Genomic DNA, 22,753 nt, shown 5'->3' with positions numbered 1-22,753 from the left:
TGCAGCCTCTGCCCGGCCGCCACCCCATCTGGGAAGTGAGGAGCGTCTCTGCCTGGCTGCCCATCGTCTGGGATGTGAGGAGCCCCTCTGCCTGGCTGCCTAGTCTGGAAAGTGAGGAGCGTCTCTGCCCGGCTGCCATCCCATCTAGGAAGTGAGGAGCGCCTCTTCCTGGCCGCCATCCCATCTGGGAAGTGAGGAGCGTCTCTGCCCGGCCGCCCATCGTCTGAGATGTGGGGAGCACCTCTGCCCTGCCGCCCCGTCCGGGATGTGAGGAGCGTCTCTGCCCGGCTGCCCCATCTGAGAAGTGAGGAGACCCTCTGCCTGGCAACCGCCCCGTCTGAGAAGTGAGGAGCCCCTCCGCCCGGCAGCCGCCCGGTCTGAGAAGTGAGGAGCCCCTCCGCCCAGCAGCCACCCCGTCTGGGAAGTGAGGAGCGTCTCTGCCCGGCAGCCGCCCTGTCCGGGAGGGAGGTGGGGGTGTCAGCCCTCCGCCTGGCCAGCCGCCCCGTCCGGGAGGGAGGTGGGGGGGTCAGCCCCCGCCCGGCCAGCCGCCCCGTCTGGGAGGGAGGTGGGGGGATCAGTCCCCCGCCCGGCCAGCCGCCCTGTCCGGGAGGTGAGGGGCGCCTCTGCCTGGCCGCCCCTACTGGGAAGTGAGGAGCCCCTCTGCCCGGCCGGCCGCCCCATCCGGGAGGGAGGTGGGGGGGGTCAGCCCCTAGCCCGGCCAGCCGCCCCGCCCGGGAGGTGAGGGGCGCCTCTGCCCGGCTGGCTGCCCCTACTGGGAAGTGAGGAGCCCCTCTGCCCGGCCAGCCGCCCCATCCGAGAGGGAGGTGGGGGGGTCAGCCCCCCGCCCGGCCAGCCGCCCCGTCCGGGAGGGAGGTGGGGGGGGGTCAGTCGCCCGCCCGGCCAGCTGCCCCATCTGGGAGGTGAGGGGTGCCTCTGCCCGGCCGCCCCTACTGGGAAGTGAGGAGCCCCTCTGCCCGGCCACCACCCTGTCTGGGAGGTGTACCCAACAGCTCATTGAGAACGGACCATGATGACAATGGCGGTTTTGTGGAATAGAAAGGGGGGAAAGGTGGGGAAAAGATTGAGAAATCGGATGGTTGCCCTGTCTGTGTAGAAAGAGGTAGACATGAGAGACTTTTCATTTTGTTCTGTACTAAGAAAAATTCTTCTGCCTTGGAATCCTGTTGATCTGTGACCTTACCCCCAACCCTGTGCTCTCTGAAACATGTGCTGTATCCACTCAGGGTTGAATGGATTAAGGGCGGTGCAAGATGTGCTTTGTTAAACAGATGCTTGAAGGCAGCATGCTCCTTAAGAGTCATCAGCACTCCCTAATCTCAAGTACCCAGGGACACAAACACTGCGGAAGGCCGCAGGGTCCTCTGCCTAGGAAAACCAGAGACCTTTGTTCACTTGTTTATCTGCTGACCTTCCCTCCACTATTGTCCTGTGACCCTGCCAAATCCCCCTCTGCGAGAAACACCCAAGAATGATCAATAAAAAAAAAAAAAAAAAGCGAAATTCCATAAAAAAAAAAACAAAAAACTGAGAAACCAAATGTAGTTTTAAATTTCGCTTCTTTGAAGATTAATTACTTTGACAACTTTTTGATAGGTGTATTGGCTATTTGAATATTCTCTTTTGTGAAATGCTTGTTCAAGTTTTTTGCCCATTTTCCTACCGAGCTGTTTGCCTCTTCTTATCAATTTCTAAAACTTATTTATTTTAAAACAATTTAATTTGTAGAGAATTCTTCTCTAGAAAGAACTCAGATTTTTCATTTTAGCTCCCTTCTGTTACTCTTTACTAGGACGCAGTTAGAAAAGAAATATGATCCACTCATATTCCCTGTGAGTTTCCCTGCAAAGACTACAAACAAGCAAATAAATCTGTTTACAAGAAGGGTTGTCCTTGCAGTATTACTGAACTATTCCTTATGTTGAAGACGCCAAGGAAAATATGTACTGAGACTCAGCTATTTGCTATGGCTTCCTACAGTATGAAACATACTATATTTTTCAGGAGCACTTAAACTTTTTGAGTTCTGGCTATCCCACTGGTCTCCCTAGGAGCTGTGCTAAAGAAAAGTGTGTTTCACACTGGGACACAGGGTGGGGAACATCATACCCCGGGGCCTGTCGTGGGGTGGGGGGCAGGCGGAGGGATAGCATTAGGAGAAATACCTAATGTAAATGACAAGTTGATGGGTGCAGCCAACCAACATGGCACATGTATACCTATGTAACAAACCTGCACGTTGTGCACACATACCCTAGAACTTAAAGTATAATAATAATAATGATAATAAAAAGTGTGTTTCAGGTGCCTTTTTGGCCTGGTGTCTGAGCATCTGGCTATTAGTTACTGAGGGGAGGATACTAGACTCACAGTCTATTACATAGCCATTGTGGGGGAATTACGAAGAGGGATATCTGTGAATTAATGTTATCTCATAAACAGGTCCTCAGGTGCAGTTCACCAGCTTAAAAAATAATAAAAGTAAACTTCTTGAAAGAATTATTAACTTCACAAATAAGACATGGTAAACTGCATTTTTCTAAACAGAGCAAATTAAAAGTACTTTTATAGATGAAATAACTTGATAAATATCGTCATCATCTTAAAACACACTTGCCCTATCGGAGAATCTGAAGAAAAACAAAAGGCCTGACCAATCTCATTTCTCACAACAAAGTTAACATGGATCAAGAAACTGTGAGAGTTAAAATAACAACAATAAAACAACCCAGAGTTAAAATTCAAAGAACAGAAAGGCAGTTCTAAGCTTAGAAGCATTTGAAGAAAAAAAAAAAAAAGAAAAAAAAGATCGACTTAATGGAAGCACAAGTAAAAGGTCAACAATAGGTTAAGGAAAATATTTAAAACAAATATAAAAACCAATGAGTCCATAATCTCCTTACCTAAAAAATTCATATAAACTAATACTAAAAATATTCTTATCTCAATAGAATAATAAGTCAGAGGATAAAAACACACAATTCCAAAAAGATGAAAGAAATGTAATTAGTAAATACAAACTTGAAAAATGTATTATTACAATTTCAAAATGCAAGTTAAAATGGCACTTCTATTGATCAAACTAGCAAACAGTAAAATATATGTACATATGTGCATATGCATCTATAAGCATATATAGAAAATAAACAGGAGAGAATTATTTGGGAAGAAAAACTCTGCTGAAATGAGTATAAATTGTTATAACTCTCTGCAAAGCAACTTATTAATACAGTGAGATTCTTTAAATGTTTCTACCTTTACCTGATAATTCTACTCCATGGAATTTATCATAAACAGATAAATCTAAATACTAAAAAAAATTATACACATAAAGTCATTTACCTGCAGTGTTTTTTAAATAATATTAAAAAACCAGTATATCTTAAATTCTGAAAAACTTGCAAGGGTTTAAGCAAGGTATGACATATTAAATTAAAAAGACATTTAAATATGTTAACATGTTAACAGAAACCAGGCTACAACATGGATAAATGCTTGTTAAAATGTTAAGTGAAAAAACTATTACAATAATTTCCTATGTCATATATATTTGTATGTCTGTGTTATATTTGCATAAACAACCTCACCCCCCAAAAAACCTATGCATAGAAAAATCTTGGAAAGAATTCATTAAAATGTTAAGAGTTTTGTCTGATGGGGCTATGGGTGATGTCTCTTACCCTACTGTGTTTCTAATATTCTATAATAAGGATGCATTTCTTTAACACTGGAAAACATCAACAGTAAACAAGCAACAAGACCAGATGGGATAAGAAACATGCAGAGCCATTCTGAATGAACTTGGCTGAAGTCACACTTACTGTGAACTGTTCAATGTCTCTTTCTAGTCCCACGTTTGGCAGGTCAGGCATCATATGGGCCACCACTTTAAAACCGGAATCTTTGGCCAGGTGAAATGACTCACACACTGCCTTCACAGTGTGGCCCCTAAGGAAAGAAAATCACTACCTGTGAAAATCACTACCTATTTGTGTAACATCTGTTACACAAATAAATGGGTGACAAAGTTAACACAAGGAACAAGGGGAAAACAATCTCTGAGACAGGTAACAGAAGTTCCATAACCAAAATCATATGGCTGGGGGAAAAGACATCTCAGAAAGTCATTTTTTACATCCCCACCTCTCAGGAGGCCTGGAAGTAAATAACTTTATTTCTGAGATATTTCTCAGAAATTCTCTTACACATCTACTTAAAGTCTTGAAAGTAAAGCATTGGGATGGCAAAAGTTAATGTGTATTAAAATTATCTGGTTTAGCATCACCAGTCAAAATAAGCTTATGAATGTAAATACCTGTATTAAAAATTAAAATGAGCTCAAAACCATGCAGAAGCAGCAAGCTGCTATGTTCTTTCCTTTAAAGATCTTGTGAAATTATTTGTAGACAGGGAGGAAGAGTGAAACCTATGATACAAAATAGATTTCACTGGTGGGTTTGGAGGATCCTTAAATAACAGTAGAAAGAGAGAATGACTTAGTGAGAAGGCAGAGTCATTTGGGGTCACGTGGATAAATCATCTTAACTTGGCATTCTAGAGCCAATCCAGCAGGAAACAAGTCCTAATAATAGTTTTGGGCAACTAAACGGAAGTCTTGTGGCTATCCTTCTGCCACCAAGGTGTTCCCATTCACGGCAGAAGGATCCTAGAAACCACAGACTCCATCTCACTCTCTCAGAATGCTCCCAACCATTTCCATGGCTTCAATTTCTAATGTCTTTTTGCTGATGACTTCCCAATTCCTAGGACAAGGCCAGGCCTCTCCTGAATTCCAAACCCAAATAACCAATACTTTAAAGCAGCACTATTTAAAATGACAGCCACTAGGCACATGTGGTTATTAAAATTTATATTTAGAAGAATTAAAATGGAAAACTCAGTTGCAGGCACAGAACATTTTGATCACTGCTGAACTGTCTATTGCCTAGCCCTGCTCTAAAGCAAACCTTCACTTGGCTATTCTACAGGTATCTGAAACTTAGTGTAGCCAAATGAAACCCATATTCTCTCCAAGCCTCCTTGACTTCCCATTCTCTCTTATCCTCACTTCCAATCAGTCACCAATCACCACCATTCACTTCTTTCCAGGACATCAGTATTTCCTGCTTAATTTCTGTAACAGCCTCGTACCCGATCTCCCTTCCAACTTGCTCTTCTCTGACTGCCCCTTACACTGTAAGCGATCTTTCTAAGCTGCAGATATGCTCCATCACATTGTAGCTTTATGCCTGCTGGTGGCTTGCTCCATTAGATTAATGTCCAGCCTCCCTGGGCTGACTCCTCAGGCCCCTAATAATCAGCCCCTCTGCCTGCTTTTCAGCCTCACCTCTTATCACTCTCCTATTTCACATTCTAATCAAACTAAGCCACTCCAAATTCCTCAAATGTGCTATGCACTCCCATCTCCAGGAGTTCATTATTTTCTTTCTGCCTCAATCTTCCTCTTCTGCACCTGACCAACTCAGACTCTTCCATGAAGTCCCAACTCAGATGTCGTATTCTTCAGAAAGCTTCCCCTTCCCCTCCATCTGCATAGCTGTCTCTCTAGCACAGCCCTTGAAGGCTACAGCACTCCACAGTTTCCCTGGTTGAAGCCTTTTCCCACATAAGAGCATCCTATTTGGTTACTCTTTCTTAATTAAACATGATATCCATGAGATTCTTCCCCATGCTAAAAAATATTCAACAGATCTCTATTCCTTAAGGGAAAATTCCATCCTCCTTGGCCTGGCATTCCTCTTGGTTGTTTCTAAGATGCTGCTCAGTGCTTGTTTCCCTAGTTCCCCTTTGCTTCCTTCTCCTGGCACAACACCAATCACACCTACCCAAATCCTACAGAATAAAGGGGCCTTTAACACCCAACTCAACACATCCTTCCTCCAAAGCCCACCGTTAGAATTCTTGGTCAATCATCTCAGCTGCCTAATAAACTCTCAATTGTCTCCCCTGCTCCACTAATTTAGCAATTAACTGTGAAGTTCCTTATACCGTTAACCTTTCGCGGGTATTTTCTTTTCAACTAAATGATATACTTCTAGAGGGAACATAATAAAGCTCTAACAACTCTTACTTCCTTCTTTCCTTGCACTCCCAAATTTCTCAAAGTTTACAACCATGGCATCATCAAACTTTTTGCTAGTTGGTATTTGCTCCACAAAAATGAATCTCTTAAACATTACCCTGATGTCCTTTTTATTCAAACTCTTTTCTTTGTTCTTGGCCTTCTCTCCTGCTTTAAACTACTAACCCCGAGTCCTCTCCCCTGCTTTCTATATGGACAAGGCTGCTTAGGACAAGAAGAGGGAGAGAGATGAGCGTGTTTACAGGCTGCTGGAAAAGACCCACTAGAGAAAGACTGAAAATGAGGGAAAGAGGGGATGGAATTAAGAACACAGACAGAAGAAAGAATTCTGAAAAGGAGGAATACCCATACTTCTTTCCCTAAGAGTGGTCAGAAGGAAGAAAGGCTGGGTATGAATGTAGAGAAAATGGTGAAGTTGGAGGAAGACTTGTGCAAGATCACCTGCCACCATCTTACCTGTTGGTGTCTCTAGCCACATCTTCATAAACACTCTGCACCCCAATCTCCAGCCTTGTGCAGCCATAGGTCAACATGTCACTTAAATGTCGCTTCATGCAGTAATCGGGTCTGGTTTCAATAGTAATTCCAATACACTTTGTGAGGCTTCTCTCAGAATACCTGTAGAGCAAATCTAAAATAATTAACCTGTTGCAGGTTTTAAGACATTACTCCATCTCAAAAAACTGCCTTCTCTCTGTCCTCCTAGTATGAGATAGTGGTAGACTGTAGGCTCTGGAGCCAGGCTGCCTGAGTTCAAATCCTGGCTCTGCTACTTCCTAACTATGCACATGAGGATGCTATTAACCTCTGCTTCGGTTCCTTTAACTGCAAAATGAGGATAATATACTATCTACACCTCATAGGATTGACGTGACTGAGCTAGCATAGTAATGTTATTATCATCATTATCATTATTATTCTCCTGCAGTAAGCTGCAACCATAATCTCCTTGAAAGCAGTGATTTCAACTGTGAAAACCTATTTTTCAATTCCTAGCAACCATTTTTCACATAAGTGAAAACCATCTGCATTATTTATTTCCCACTCTATATTTTTGAGTCATTTTAAATGAAAGAAAAAAAGGGGGGAGGGCATATGTAATGATTATAGGAATATTTTAGATGAAATGTCTTCTATATACACAAAAGCCTTTTCACCTAGTCTATTAATCTTAGCAATGATTTACAAAATTACCAATCATTTTTGTCTTTTACTAAAATCACGTATCAGAGTAGTGAGCACCACTTTAGATTCATGCTCTCTGAGTTAGTGGCCTTAATGCTGGCCAAAGAGGCAGAGAAGTAAGTCTCTTGCTAGCAGGGCTAGTGAAGTGAGGCGACAGGAGCTCACATTTACAGAGGCTGTTGTGGGCCAAGCTCTGTGCCACACACTCTAGTACTGAATCCTCCCACTAGCTCTATGAAGTGTGTCCTATTACCTCCATTTCACAAGTGATGAAACTGAAGCTGAAAGGGAGTAAACAGCGTGTTCAAGGGCACAGAGCTAATAAAATCGGAGTCAGGATCTGAAGTTGGGTCCACCTGACTTCAAAGTCCTTGCTCTGTATTCCAGTTACCACACTGCTTAGACAACTCAGCGTGGACCCACCCCAGACTTCTCTGCTTTTCAACATCTCTCAATTTTTTTTTTTTTATTCGGAGTTTCACTGTGTTGCCCAGGCTGTAGTACAGTGGCGCGATCTTGGCTCACTGCAACCTCCACCTCCTGGGTTCAAGCATTTCTTGTGCTTCAGCCTCCCGAGTAGCTAGGATTACAGGCGCGTGCCACCACACCCAGCTAATTTTTTTGTATTTTTAGTACAGACGGGGTTTCACTATGTTGGCCAGGCTGGTCTCGAACTCCTGACCTCAAATGATCCACCTGCTTCGGCCCCCCAAAGTGCTGGGATTACGGGCATGAGCCACTGTGCCCGGCCAACATCTCTCAAGTCTTAGAACCCCATCATTCTTCTTAGTGCACCCTTCTACAATGTTCTCAATTTTGGGGGGAGGATGAGAGAAGCCTTTAAAAAAAAATTTCCCATTTATTTTCCTTCTTTCTGAAGAAGTTCACTGCTCTTTACTGAAAAGTAAAAATCATAAAATTTCTGTAATTTTTGTAACTAATTCCATGAGGTTCACTCTTTCACTCTTAATTGTCAATAAAAACAGACTTATTTATTGCCAATAATAATTAAGAAAGCTAAGAATTACCAATCTAGAGAACAAATTCTCAAATCTTTCATTCTGGACATTTGAACTCTTTTGCATTGTTTATTTCTGTATTCCACGAGGTTTTAGGTAGGATTACCACAGGCAACAGGACTAAAGGTAAACAACTAGTTCAAAGTCACTAAAAGATGAACTATGAGACAGAAAAAGGGCTCAGATCTTATCAAATCTTGCCTAAGACAGGATTCAAACTAATTTGGCTTCTCTGAAACAATAGAATCATCAGGTCCTGTGCCTCTTAAACAGGTGAGTACTAAGGCACGCAGTAACAGGAGTACATGATGCCACAGGAGAGACGTAACACACCTTCCTCCAGCATCAATTATTGGGTTTGAGGGAAAACATTTTTCAAATAAAAATAAATATTCATATATTATGGAGAAAGCACACCATACAAAGGTTGAAAAAAAAAATACCAAAAAACCCCAGAAAGCAAAAAGCTCTAAATGACTACGTTTTTAAAAGTAAATGAGAATATCCTAGAATGAGGCATTCCAATTGGTATTTTTTAAAAACCTGCAGTATTTCTTAAAAGTGATACCATTAAGTTAGCAAGCGTGGTGGCATAATAGTAGCTTACATCACTGGGAAAAACTAGAGGGGAGGCAATTGCACAAATGGGAATTTGTGTAGAGGAAAGAGAAAATTTATTAGCTAGTCTTCCTATTGCAGAGTGTCAAAGGCCCCACCAAGGACATACAGAGGACACAAGGTCTCTTTATAAGTCACAAGGTCTCTTTATAAGACACAAGGTCTCTTTATAAGACACAAGGTCTCTTTATAAGTCATCAGAATATAGTACAGGCCACAGAAGGAAACCTTATTCTCAAATAATAATTTAACTCCATTTCAAAAATGTTTTTCCTCAGGCAGGAAATGTCATTACCTTTTGCAGCAACAGAAATGGAGGAAGAAAAAAACAACTCAAGTTTTGAAAAAATATTTTATATTTATAAAAAGGCTTTCACTATATTTCCTCTTTCCAGAATTGTATTTTCATCTGAAAAGCAATTAAACAGAAATTTGTATCAAATTTGAATGACAAAACAATGAATTTTTCCCATAGGCTTACTGTATTCTCATGAAAATTTTTTGATAATACTATATCTAATCCTACATCTCACTAAATCTGATTCACTTAACAGAGATGTAAATATATCAACATAACTGTTCTTTAATATGCAAATATGCGTATACAGGCTTTCAACCAATCTGTGCTGACATTTTATGGCCTGGTATTAATATGAACCCCCTGTATCGTTTAGGTAGCTATCCAACAGTATGTGCCACTTAGCTATCCAAAAGCATGGCTCTCCTTCAGTACCTAGTTCAACTCCCATACCTCTTTGGGGGCTACAAGTTCTTCGGCATGCAGCAACTCTGTCAACTTCTCGAGAGACAAGGCCAAGACTCAAAAGGGATCCTCTGATTCCAATTCCACTGCTCTTTTTGTGGTATTACAGGTTCATTTTAAGCCTGTACAGCTCAACACTGTGGGGTTATGTTGAATCCTACGCTTTTCTGTATGCCATAGGAGTGGCACCAGCTATAAAAGATGCTATGTTCTCTGTGAAGCATAGCTTAAGTCAAAGCCTTATATTGACAGAATTTTTAAAAATTGTGGAGCAGGGGTGAAGAGAAATGGGACAATAACCCAGGAATTTAAAAGCAAACAAAAACCAAAGGCTACGAGCCTTCAAAACAGAGCTCCAATACATTTCTCCCCTAATGACATCTTCCCAGAACCCCTCCACCCCCAGTGAGATCTCAGTGCTCCCATTCCCAAGCACCCTGCCCACAATACAAGTAGTCTGCCTTGTTATTTGTGGTTATGTCTGTCTCTCCATCTGGACAGGAAGCCCCTGAAAGCCAGCAGGCTCAAACATGTCTAGAGGCTAAAAGGCTTCAACACTAAAAATTCTCCGTTGATTAAAAAAAAATTACAAATTTGAAGAAGGAATAAATGAATTAGGCATAACTGGGAACACAGGAGGTCTCTCTTCACTCCAACAGCAGCCTCCAGATACATCTACCGCTTATCTTTCCTCTTGCAAAAAGTTAACCTTAGAAGGTGCCTAGCAGTAGGCCAGGTATTCTTCAGAAAGTAAAAATATAATAGTTCCTGTCCCAGACATGCTTAACAATCTAGCTGGGGGGATAAGACATAGAGGAAAAAAAAAAAAAAAAAAAAAAAGAAACGACTACAGAACAAAAAGCTAGAAGTGGCAGAAATATAAATAGATTTAGATTATTTCTTGGGAAGCATGTTTCTATTTCTGGAAAGAAGAAAGCGACCTTTTGACAGAAGCACTATCTATTATTACCGTCTCCTTGCACTAAGGGCCCAACCAGGGGGACACTGATGGAAGGAAGATAGCACACTGATTTTAAAGTCTCTTCATTATCTTCTGGAAACTATCTTTTGTTTCACTCCAAGAAGCTGTGGTATCAAAGAGGTGGGCACCTCTCATTACAAATAATTCGTGGCAGCTCCTCTTTCAAAACCTCTGTCCTTACTGCAACTGGATGTGCCTGAGTCTAGTCTTGCTTAAACTCTCACAAGAACTCAAGGCTCAAGTTGCTGAATGGCTTACAGAATATTCCCTGTGTGGATATGCTGCAACCTCATACTCAACCTGTTCAAACCAAATTGCACAGTAAAAAATGGTACAGAGATGAAATATTCATTTTCGTTAGTCACAACATACAATCTCTTCTCCATCTACGGTCCCAAAACAAGTCAGTGGAGTTTACCCACTTCTTTGAACAGCCAGATTTGTTTGAATTGTTGATAACACCTTGAGTTATTGGTGTAACTCCTTGGCAGCAGCACCATAAACAAATTCCTCTTCTTAACTATTACCCTATCTTGAAAATACCTCAATAAAATTTGAAGTTCTGCCCAATGCTCTGCTAGTGATGCTCTAGACTTAACTGAGTTGGATGTTTGATGTGCTTGAGGATTTAAAAATAACTATTACCCCCAGTCTTTTTTTGAGATGGTAGTCAAGTCTGCTTCCTCGATATTGGTGGTTATGTCACGAGGTTCTATAAATTAACCACTGCCCAACACAAAATGAAGTAACAGAATTTTGATTTAAAAATGAGTACTACCTATGAAAAACCAACCTGGTGGCACTGCAGCTTACAGACTAATCAAAGACTCTTGTGCCCTATCACATTAGCTGGCAGGGCTTAAGATATATAAAAACAGCTTATAACATTTTGTTTGAGGTTTGATTTTTTTCATGGCTGACAAAAACTATCATTTTGTAGTCCCCTCGTGTAGCTAAAGAACCAGCAGCAACACATTATTAGTAGAAAAGAAAAAAAGAATCACAGATATTGCATTCTTTTAATATTATATCCACATTGAAATTTAAGGGTTATATACATAAAAACATTATAAAAAATGGTTGTCAGAAAGTGGTTGCTAAATGAAGAATAACTTGTGAACATATCTTTTAGATAAAAATTCTCATTCATTAGAAAGCTTCAAATCATAGATGACAGAAAGGTGTAATCTTAGAGATAATATAGTCCTAAACCTCCTCATTTTTATAGATGAGGAAACTAAATCACACACACAAAATAAGTGGATTAAACCAGGTAATAATGCAAAATAATAATATAAATAAGTCTGGAGACTATGTCTCCTGATTCTTAAGGGACAGTTCTTTCCACCGCATTCACTTAGCATTATTAAGTACCAGAATTCTATGCTTAAGGCATTGTACTAGATATAAGGAGTCCTCTCCCTTTCTCTTAAGAAGATATTCCCTATTAAAGGATATAGAAAAAATACATTATAAAGAATTAGACCATAATAGTATTCATTACAACTATTATTCTTGGCTACTGAAAACCAAAGTGAGGAGATGATTAAACTGGCAGATATAAATCAAACCATCAGCTTAAACTGATGTATCAATAATTACATCAAATGTTAACAGACTAAACACTCCAATTAAAAGGCACACACGAGCAAAATGGATAAAAAAAAGACCCAATTACTGTAGACTTCTGTCTAAAGAAATGCATTTTCAAGATAAAGAAACATATGGGTGGAAAGCAAATGGATGGAAAAGGATAATACACAGGGCAAACAGTAAGCATATGAGGCTGTGACGGCTAAATTAACACCAAGTAAACTGCAAGACCAGGGATGCGGAAGGACATCTCATGATGATAAAGAGGTAATTTCACAATGGTGAAAAGCTCATACATCAGGAAAACACAGCAATCATAGATGTGTATGTACCTAATAACAGATTTTCAAAATACATTCAATAAAAATCAATATAAATGAAGAGAGATGTAGAGAGTTCCTCAATCATACTTGGAGATTTCAATCTCTTAGCAATTGATAGAACTACAAAAGAATAAAAAACAAAATTTACCTGAACACTACTACCAACCATCTTGGTTTAACTGATATTTATAGAACATGACACCCAGCAACTGAGGACACACATTCTTTACAAACACACATGGCATGTTCACCAAGAGAGAACACATATGCTGGGCCATAAAACAAGTCTCAATAAATTTTAAAACACCAAAATTATACAGAATAGGTTCTGTGGCCAAAATGAAAATAAATTAGAAATTAATAAGATATCAAGAAAAACCTCATTGTCTGGAAATCTGGAAATTAAACACCCCATTCCTATACATTCCATGGATCAAATACATACATATAAAGGGTATGAAGAAATATTTTGAATTGAATAATAATTAAAATACAACATATCAAAATGTGTGGGATTCAGCTAAAGCAGTGCTTTGAGGAAAATGTCTAAAATGATGGCCAAGCTTTTTTTCTCTTTTTTTGAGAAGGAGTCTCACTCTGTTATCCAGCCTGGAGGGCAGTGGCGTGATCTTGGCTCACTGCAACCTCTGCCTCCCAGGTTCAAGCGATTCTCCTGCCTCAGCTTCCCCAGTAGCTGGGATTACAGGTGCGTGCCACCACACACGGCTAACTTTTGTATTTTTAGTAGAGACGGGGTTTTGCCATGTTGGCCAGGCTGGTCTCGAACTCCTGACCTCAGGTGATCTGCCCACCTCACTTCCCAAAGTGCTGGGATTACAGACTTGAGCCATTGCGCCTGGCCAAGCTTTTATACCTTATTAAATCACTAGAAAAAGAAGAGCAATTAAACGGAAAGAAAGTAGAATAAAAATAAAAGCAGAAGTCTACAGAGTAGAGGAAATAAAACCAAAAGCTACTTCTTTGAAAAGAACAACAAAATTGATAAACCCCTAACTCGGGTAAAAAAGAAAAAAAGAGAAAACACAGATGATGAGTATCAGGGTTGAAACAGGGGTGATCACTAAGATTCCACAGACGTTAAAAGCCTAATAAGGCAACGTAATACCAAAATGTTTGACAAAATGAATGAAACAGACAAATTCCTTGAAAAACGTAACTTATTAAAATGGACACAGATGAAACAGAAAATATGAATAGCTCTATATCTATTAAATGAACTGAATTATGATCTAAAACCCTCCCATAAAGAAAATTCCAGCCCTAGTTTCACTGGTGAGTTCTAGCAAACGTTTATGGAAGAAATCATATTCATGTTACAGGAACACTTTCAGAAAACAGGGGAGGGAACAACACATCCTTACTTGTTTTGTGAAGCCTGCGTTACACTAATACCAACAACTAATACCTGACAACAAAATTATAAAAAAGAAAATTACAGACCACTACCCTGTATGAACATAGACACAAAAATCCTCTACAAAGTATTAGCAAGTTGAATCCAACAATATGTAAAGATGATGATATAACAGGGTTTATCCTAGGAATGTGAGGTTTAATGTTAAAAAAAAAACAAAATGATCCATATTACCACAATAAAGGAGGAAAATCATATGACCATTTAAATAGATGCAGAGAAAGCATTAGACAAATGAGTTAATGATAAACCCTTTCAATAAACTTATTCAATCTAATACACGTAACTATAAAAAACCCACAGGCAACACTGCACTTAATACTGAAATAAAAATGTTTTCCCTGTATCACTGGGAACAAGACAGAGATGCCCACTCTTTCCACTTCTGTTTAACACTGTACGAAAGGTCCTAGGCAGTGCAGTAAGGCAAGAGAAAGAAAAGCATACAAATCCAAAAGGGAAAAGTAAAATGCACTGTATTTGCAGATGACATGATTGTTTAGGAAGTAAATATTAAAGGATTTACAAAAATAGCTTTTAGAATTAAGTAGTGAATTTAGTAAGGTCTTATGACATAACATTAATATATAAAAATCAACTGTATGTATATATATTAGCAGCAAAAATTTGAAAAAATGAAATTTATTGCTGGGCATGGTGGCTCACGCCTGTAATCCCAGCACTTTGGGAGGCTGAAGTGGGCGGATCACCTGAGGCCGGGAGTTTGAGACCAGCCTGGCCAACATGGTGAAACCCCATCTCTACTAAAAATACAAAAATTAGCCAGGCATGGTGGCAGATGCCTGTAATCCCAGCTACTCGGGAGGCTGAGGCAGGAGAATGTCTTGAGCCCAGAAGGTAGAGGTTGCAGTGAGCTGAGATCACGTCACTGCATTCCAGCCTGGGCGACAGAGCGAGACTCTGATTCAAAAAAAAAAAAAAATAATAATAATAATAATAAAATTTAAAAATGAAATTTACATTTCATTTACTGTAGCACCAAAACACATACAAATAGTTTGAAAAAATTTGTTTACAAAAGGCTTATACAATCTCAACAATGAAGATTGCTAAGAGAATTTAAAAACCTAAGTATACAAGGAGATAGACTATGTTCATGAATTGCAAGAAGCAATAAATTGTCAATTCTTTCCATTTGTTCTATAGTTTTAACACAATTCTAAATCCATTATACTTTTTAATAGAGCATTGGCCAGCTGATTCTAAATTTTACATAGAAATGCAAAGGACCTAGAATTTCTAAAGCAATTTTGAAAAACAATTACAAAGTTAGAAGACTCACATTACCTGACTTCAAGATATACTAAAAAGCCACAGTAATCAAAACAGTGTAGCACTGGCATAAGGACTGAAAAACAGATTGATGAAACAGAAAAGAGCCCAGCCCACATTTACTGAGTCCTTCGATTTTTAACAAAGGTGTGATATAATCTGAATAGGGAAGGAAAATCTTTAAAGAAGTGATGTTAAAGCAACTAGATGTCTATATGGGGAAAAAGGAACCTTGATCCCCACCTCATACTACACATAAGAATTAATTCAAGATGGAACATAAACCTGTAAGTGAAAGCTCAAACCTGTAATTAGAAGAAAACACAGGAGAATATCTTTGTGCCTTGGGAACGTGCAATGGTTTATTAGAGACAATACAGAAAAGCAATAACCATGAAAGAAAACAACTGCTAAATTCTACTTTATCAAAATTAAAAACTTTGGCTAAACGATATTATTAACATAACAAACAGCCAAACTACAGACTGGGTTTTCATGTTTGCAAAACATAGAGCTGACAAAGGACTGGCAGCTAGGATATACAACCACCCAATCAAAAATGGGCAAAAGATTTTAATAGATACTTCACAAAGGAAATATACTCAAATAGCATAAGCACATACTAAAAAAGTGTTCAACATCATTAGTCATCAGGCAAAAAGCAAACTAAAACCACGAGATACCATTATACGCCCACTAGAATGGCTAAAATTAAAAAGAGTGACTACACCATATGTTGGTGAAGATGTGGTACAACCAAATGTTCATACATTATTGGTGGGAGTACAAATAGTAGAGCCATTTTGGGAAAATGACTGGCGGTTTCTTGTAAAACTAAACTTACGTAGCAATTCTATGTCTATTTATTCCCCCAAGAGAAATAAATACATATAGCCACAAAAAGACTTATACAAGAATGTACGCTGAAGTTTTATTCATAATGGCCACAAACAAAACAGCTCAGGCGTCTATCAATAGAAGGATGGTAAACAAACTGTGATCTCTGCATACAATGGAATACTACTCAGCACTAAATAGGTAACAACTAATGAATCACCCAACACATGGATAAATCTCAAAATACTATGCTCAGTGAGAGAGGCCTACAAGTGTATGCTATATGGTTCCATTTATATGAAGTTCTAGAAGAGACAAAACTAATCTGTGATGGGGAAAAAAATCAGAAGAATGGCTGCCTCTGGGAGGCGCAGGGGAGGATTTACTGGCAAGTGGGATGTGGGAACTTTCTGGGATGACGGTGACATTCTGTATCTTAATAGGACTTTGTAGCACAGGTATATGCATTTGTCAAAAATAATCAAATGGTATACTTAATATATGTGTTCACATATATATATATATATATATAAAACGCCACAAGTTGTTTTGTACTGTATGTAAACTTACTTCGAAAGAAAAACACTGCAGACAGTGAACACTAGTCAGTGATATGCATGATGAAGTATCCCGGGAGAAGGGTACTGAAGCATACAACTTACTATGAAATTCATCAAAAAAGACAGCGCAAGCACACGCGGGAGACACTGATGAATGGATAGTGGAACTGACAGATATGTGATAAAGCAAGTATCGTAGAATCTAGGTGATGGGTATGTGGATGCTCACTTAAAACTGTTTAATTTTTGTTTCAAATAAAATGCTGAAAGAAAAACCATATCAACTCTCTTAAAGTGACTAAGATTGTATCCTACGTTCTCTGGCCAATGTTAAGGATCCTGGTCACCATGTATGGAAATCTGGGTGACCAAAAGAGAAAGTAAAATGGTCAATAGAAAAAGTGAGAGATAAGCAGTGTCAGCGTCAAAGCCCAGAAATGCAGAAGGTCCTGAGGCCTGCCAGAAATGACACCCAGGGCAGCAGGGCCACAGTCACTCACTCTCAGGTCTCTGTAGGTTCCTTTTGCTTCCGTTGCAGCTGTGCAAGTCTACGAAATTGTCTTCTGGGCCTGGTACCTAGCATTACCTAGCACTTCAGCTTTTCTAAGACAGGTAAGAACATAGTTGGAGGATCTAAAGTCATTAATGGGGCGGGGGGGGGGGTGGGGGAAGAGGAAGGAACGGGAAATGAATTTAAAATTCCACAGGGAGAAAGTATGACTCACTTACTTTTTAATGGGTAACTACCCTTTAAATTGCATCTTGTGAAAACAGCCAAGGAGCATTAAAGATTGAATGTAAAACTGCTTCTGGGCAAAGCTGATTAAAAAGGAATAAAACTATTTTAAAAGGTTGTTGGAGTTATTTGGCAACATTTGCATTCTAGTGAATGGGTGACTCAGATCCCACTACCGGTCTTTTTCATCTCCAGAGCCTGATTGTTACACGATGACAGTCACCAGTAATTGTTGCTCTCTGGAGACTACTGAAGAATCTCAGTCCAGCTGATAGTACTGAGTGATTAGCACTTTGCTTGATTTAATGAGCCTTCACAAAAGCCATACCTGTTTTGTCCTTGAACTCTCTGTTCACTCAACTTTCCAATTTTTCCATCCACGAGAATATATAACACACTGCTTGCTACTAGCTTGCCATAAATAATAACCAGGCTCTGCTTGCTGGGGCTTTTCTTTACCTTAACTCCTATTCTTTTAAGAAGCAAAACTTTAATCAGGTTCAACATATGAAAACATAGCAGGGACACCTGAGCCAACACAGCAGTAAAACTTGACCCTAACGTGAACAGACTGTTAACCTTAAATGCTGCTTGCTGACTCATAGGTCACAATATATCATTTTTAACCTAATTTAAAATTAATCTTTAAAAAACCCTGCCAAGCTAATGAAAGTCAGTTTACATCTATGTAGTCAGCAAGCAAAAACAAAAGTAAAATAAACATGAAGTTCATCACCTTACATCTAAGAGCGGTGGGCTACGCTGTGCAAACCAACCAGTTTTCACGCATACACTCTGGGCAGGATGAGAGAGAAGGGCAAGGTCAAATCCAAACATTTCCGAGGGCCACATTATGTCAAAACCACAACTTCTCTGGGCTGCTTTTTATTTCACAATTATGCCAACACTTGAAAATACTTTCTGTCTCTAGCTCTATAGCACAAACTAGACTATTATTTCCTCAAATACAAAGTTTCCCACAAAACAAATACAAACTCTATTATGAGGGATTTGTAGTACAACTTTACCTTAACAAAGCAACAACACGCCACAAATCAGGTCTTTTTTTTTTCCAGATTATCTCATAAAAATATAGAGACTAAGAGAAAAGAGCAAAACATTTAAAGTGTGTGTTGGCAGAATTCAGTGTAATTTATGGATGGTTTTATGGCTCCCAGATTGTACTTTCATTACTTCTCAAGAGGCATTCATGAGATGTGTTGCAATGAAGACCCAAATCATATATAAATTTTTATCTGAAAATAAAGTGTTTGTTGCCCTCTTGAGGTAAATTCAAGAACAGAAACAAAACAACACTGGCACTGCCTAGAATATTACTGAAAGAGGCTTTCTCTTCCACAGGGCTTTTTCTACAAACACATCATGATCTGTACTGAGCTCGCTGGACTAGACAACCCTATTTTCAACCCAGTGATGGAAAACTTACATTCAAGCACCATTAGCACTAGAACATTCCTGCAAAAATAAAATGTTACACCAAGAATAAAGCAAAATTTTTACTTTCAATTGATGAAAATGTCAAACTAGATACATACTAAAAGTTCACTATGCAGATCTTAGTTGGCCTGCTTCTTTTACCTCAGGGGACCCAAACTGCAGGAGATGAAAAGCTTAGTGGCAAATTTTTATGGGGGAGAGAGGCAAGTCTAAGATATTTACAGCTCAATCCCACTTAATATATAAGGTCTTCAAGATAAGAAGACCTTACATATTAAGGTCCAAGAAATGAGTACAGAAGTATATAAGCTTGCATAGAAAAACTTATCTTCATAGATGTCCCTGCCAGGGAATTTTCAGAGCTGAATGAACTGTGGTCAGCAACCCTCTGAGAGAACCTTCTGCTGCCATCCCCGTCGCCTGGCTTTGAACTAATAAAGGTTGTTTTTCCTCAATCACATTTTATCTAAGGTATAGTTTGATTTTTCAGTATTATTAAGAGTAATTAGCTGGATGATATCATTACTCCTCTAAAGTTTGAAGACTTCAGCATTTACTAAGTATGACTCATATTAATGATCAGTTTTTTTTGTTGTTGTTTGTTTTTTGAGACACAGTCTCACTCTGTCGCCCAGGCTGGAGTGCAGTAGTGCAATCTTGGCTCACTGCAACCTCTGCCTCCTGGGTTCAAGTGTTTCTGTGCCTCGGCCTCCCAAATAGCTGGGACTAGAGGCACCAGCCTCCATGCCCAGCTAATTTTTACATTTTTAGTAGAGAGGAAGTTTCACCATGTTGGTCAGGCTGGTCTCGAACTCCTGGCCTCAAGCTATCTGCCCGCCTTGGCCTCCCAAAGGGCTGGGATTACAGGCGTGAGCCACTACACCCGGCCTTTTGATCAGTTTTGAACAAGCAGTAACAATGCAGTCGCCATCTCCTCTATTACTAAAGCCCCTGTAAGACGAAGAAATCACAATGCTACAGGTCCAGATTCACGGACACAGAATTCACCTGTTGCATTCCCTAGAGTCAATCAAACAGAAGTGGGCTGCTGTCCACACAAACTCTCCCAGCTGCCAAACCTTTCACATGGGCTCTTTGAGCTACCCTTGGTATTAAATTTTATGAAAAAGCTCCTCTCTTCTTTTCACTTTTACAAACCCAAGGAGAACAAAGGAAGTTAAGGGGGTAGGGGGAGTAGGGAGGGCACAAAAAGATATGGCTGCCCCCAATTCCAAGAAGCAACCCTACCCAGGTCATTAGCTAACTGTTCATTCAAAATTCATTCACGCATTTACTTGTGCTTACTATGTGCCAAGAACTGCTTTACTTACAGGGTAATAAAAACCACTCTTAGGTCTATCCAAAATTTGGTCCTACACAAAAAATCTTAAGAGGTGGCACTATTTGAACAACCTTATAATTAGCTATATGAAACCCTCACCCCATATAAAAGAGAAGCCAGAGAAAAGCCTGAGGGTGGCAGGGAAGGAGGGCGAGGAAAAACAGGCCATATTCCTTCCAAGATCTTCAAGCTCTGATGATGTGCACACACATGTGCACATACATACAGACACACTCACATTCTGACACCTAGCACAGCTTGCAAAGTTAGGCTCTGAAAGCAAAGCTACCTGGGATTTATATCCCACTCTACCACCAACCACCTCTGCAACTTTGGGCAAATTGCTTATCTCTCTGTGCCTCAGCTTCCTCACCTGTAAAACAGGGATAATCTGAACACTTAACTCAAAGGCTTACTATGAGTACTAAATAAGTGAATATTAAACACCCATGACAACACCTGGCCCACTGTATACAGAGCAAATGTAAATATCCTCCTTTGCTGCCATTTCCCATGTCCTTTCCTCCTCAGCTCTAAGGTCTATGATGACCATTATTCTGCCACCTTTTCTATGCATTTATATACAGATATGTGTGTGTGTATGTGCATGAACACACAAATAATGGGATCGTACTATAAGAATTGCTCTAAAAATTGCTTTTCACTTAGTATACCTTGGAGATCCACAACTCTCCCATGAGGTGGTCTCCTCCATTTACATGGTTGTCAATGTTACCTATGAGCTGATAATCCCCAGTTTCGTACCGTCAGCTCAGACTTCTCTTGTATTCAGAGCCCACCGACATCTCCACTTCAATGTATCACAGGCTCTTCAGACTTCACACATCCAAAACAGAACTCTTGATTTTCTCCCTCTGAGATTTTCTCTGCTCTTCCCGCTATCTTTCCCACCTCAGTATACAGCCCTACCCTACCTTCCTACCATTTCTGACAGCCATAACCTTAGTGTCAGGCTTGATCCCTTCTTTTCTCTTACCCCCATCTCAATCTCCTCTCCATCACCACTGCTGCTGCCCCCATCTGAGCAGGGATGGATGTAATCAGATGGCCTCCTACCTGGTTTCCCACTTTCACCCTGGTACTCCTCTAATCCATTAGCCAGACAGTAGCTGGAATGACCCTACCTGTTAACCAGAACATGCCACTTCCCCTTCATCTGCTCCCTACTGCATTTCAAATAAAACTTCAACTCCTTAAAAGCATGTATCTTGGCCCTTACCTAACACTTCAACCCCGTCTCATGACGTTCTTTCTCTTGTTCACTGGGATGTGACATGGTTTGGGTGTTTGTCCCCTCCACATCTTATGTTGAAATGTGATCCCCAATATTGGAGGTGTGGCCTGGTGGGAGGTGTTTGGGTCCTGGGGCTGGATTCCTCATAAATAAATGGCTTACCACCATCTCCTTGGTGATAAGTGAGTTCTCGCTCAGTTGTTTCACGTGAGATTTGTTGTTTAAAAGAGTGTGGCACCTCCCTGCACCCGTCATGTGATGTACTGGCTCCCCTTCACCTTCCACCATGATTGGAAGCTTCCTGAGGCCTCACCAGAAGCAAATGCCAGTACTATGCTTCATGTGAAGCCTGTAGAACTGGAACCAATTAAACCTCTTTTCTTTATAACTTACCTAGTCTTAGGTGTTCCTTTATAGGGACACAAATGGATTAACACAGGATCTAACCATGCTGGCTTCCTCTCTGTCCCTAGAACACCCCAGGCTGTTTCCCATTTCAGAACCTTTATTTTATCTTTCTTGCTGTTGGCCTAACTCCTCCTTGTACTTCCGGTTTCAGCCTAAATATCACCACTTTCCAGTATCTAAAACAGCACATAGTATCTAGTTGGCCCTCAAGAAGTATTTGTTAAATAAGGAAAATAGTAACTATCCAGGTGTTCCTGCAACTCCTGAAAACAAAAACTATTTTAAGACTTTCACTTCTTAAATCACTGAACTACATACTAACCTGTAGTATTCTTCTTGCTAAAAACAAGGTGTCAAAATAATGCATAATTTTGTCAACTAGAATTCAAAATGAGTAAATTAACTTGTGGTTTGAATAACACATGATTTGACAAACATGAGTTTGTCCCCTCTAAAACTCATGTTGAAATTGTCATTGTAACAGTATTAACAGGTGGGACCTCTGAGAGGCGATCTGACCTTGTGGGTAAGATTAATGCCATTATAAAAGGGTGAATTGGTCCGCTTTTTGCTTCTCTTGCCTTTTGCCGTGTGATGACGTAGTAAGAAGGCTCTTGCCAGATGCCAGCACCTTGACATTGGACTTCCCAACCTCCAAAGCTGTGAGCCAATACATTTCTGTGCATTATAAATTACCTGGTCTCAGATATTCTGTTACAGCAGCACAACACGGACTAAGATCCCAATCATAAACAGTTATTATTTAATAATTATGAAATATTTACTCTAAATTAGGTTTTTAAATAACAGTACCTTGTTTTGCTG

The 22,753-nt window shown here is 39.9% G+C and overlaps 1 protein-coding gene across 4 annotated transcripts in view; it reads right to left on the bottom strand.

Moving 5' to 3' along the window:
• The window catches only part of ELP3 (elongator acetyltransferase complex subunit 3), a 100,079-nt gene that overhangs the window by 56,946 nt on the left and 20,380 nt on the right, over window positions 1-22,753 (bottom strand). For all 4 annotated transcript variants that reach the window (XR_010112919.1, XM_003830789.5, XM_034965889.3 and 1 more), the window contains 2 exons: window positions 6,578-6,739; window positions 3,840-3,966 (listed from right to left, as the gene is read on the bottom strand). Coding sequence is in view for 3 of the 4 variants with exons in the window: in XM_003830789.5 (XP_003830837.2) it covers window positions 3,840-3,966; window positions 6,578-6,739 (289 nt within the window). In the remaining variant the exon portion in view is untranslated. The remainder of the gene's footprint in view (window positions 1-3,839; window positions 3,967-6,577; window positions 6,740-22,753) is intronic.

The sequence above is a fragment of the Pan paniscus genome, chromosome 7 (assembly GCF_029289425.2).
Source record: "Pan paniscus chromosome 7, NHGRI_mPanPan1-v2.0_pri, whole genome shotgun sequence".
NCBI classification, from domain to species: domain Eukaryota; kingdom Metazoa; phylum Chordata; class Mammalia; order Primates; family Hominidae; genus Pan; species Pan paniscus.
Note: the sequence above shows the minus strand (reverse complement) of the source record. Positions and strands in the feature narration are given on the sequence as shown.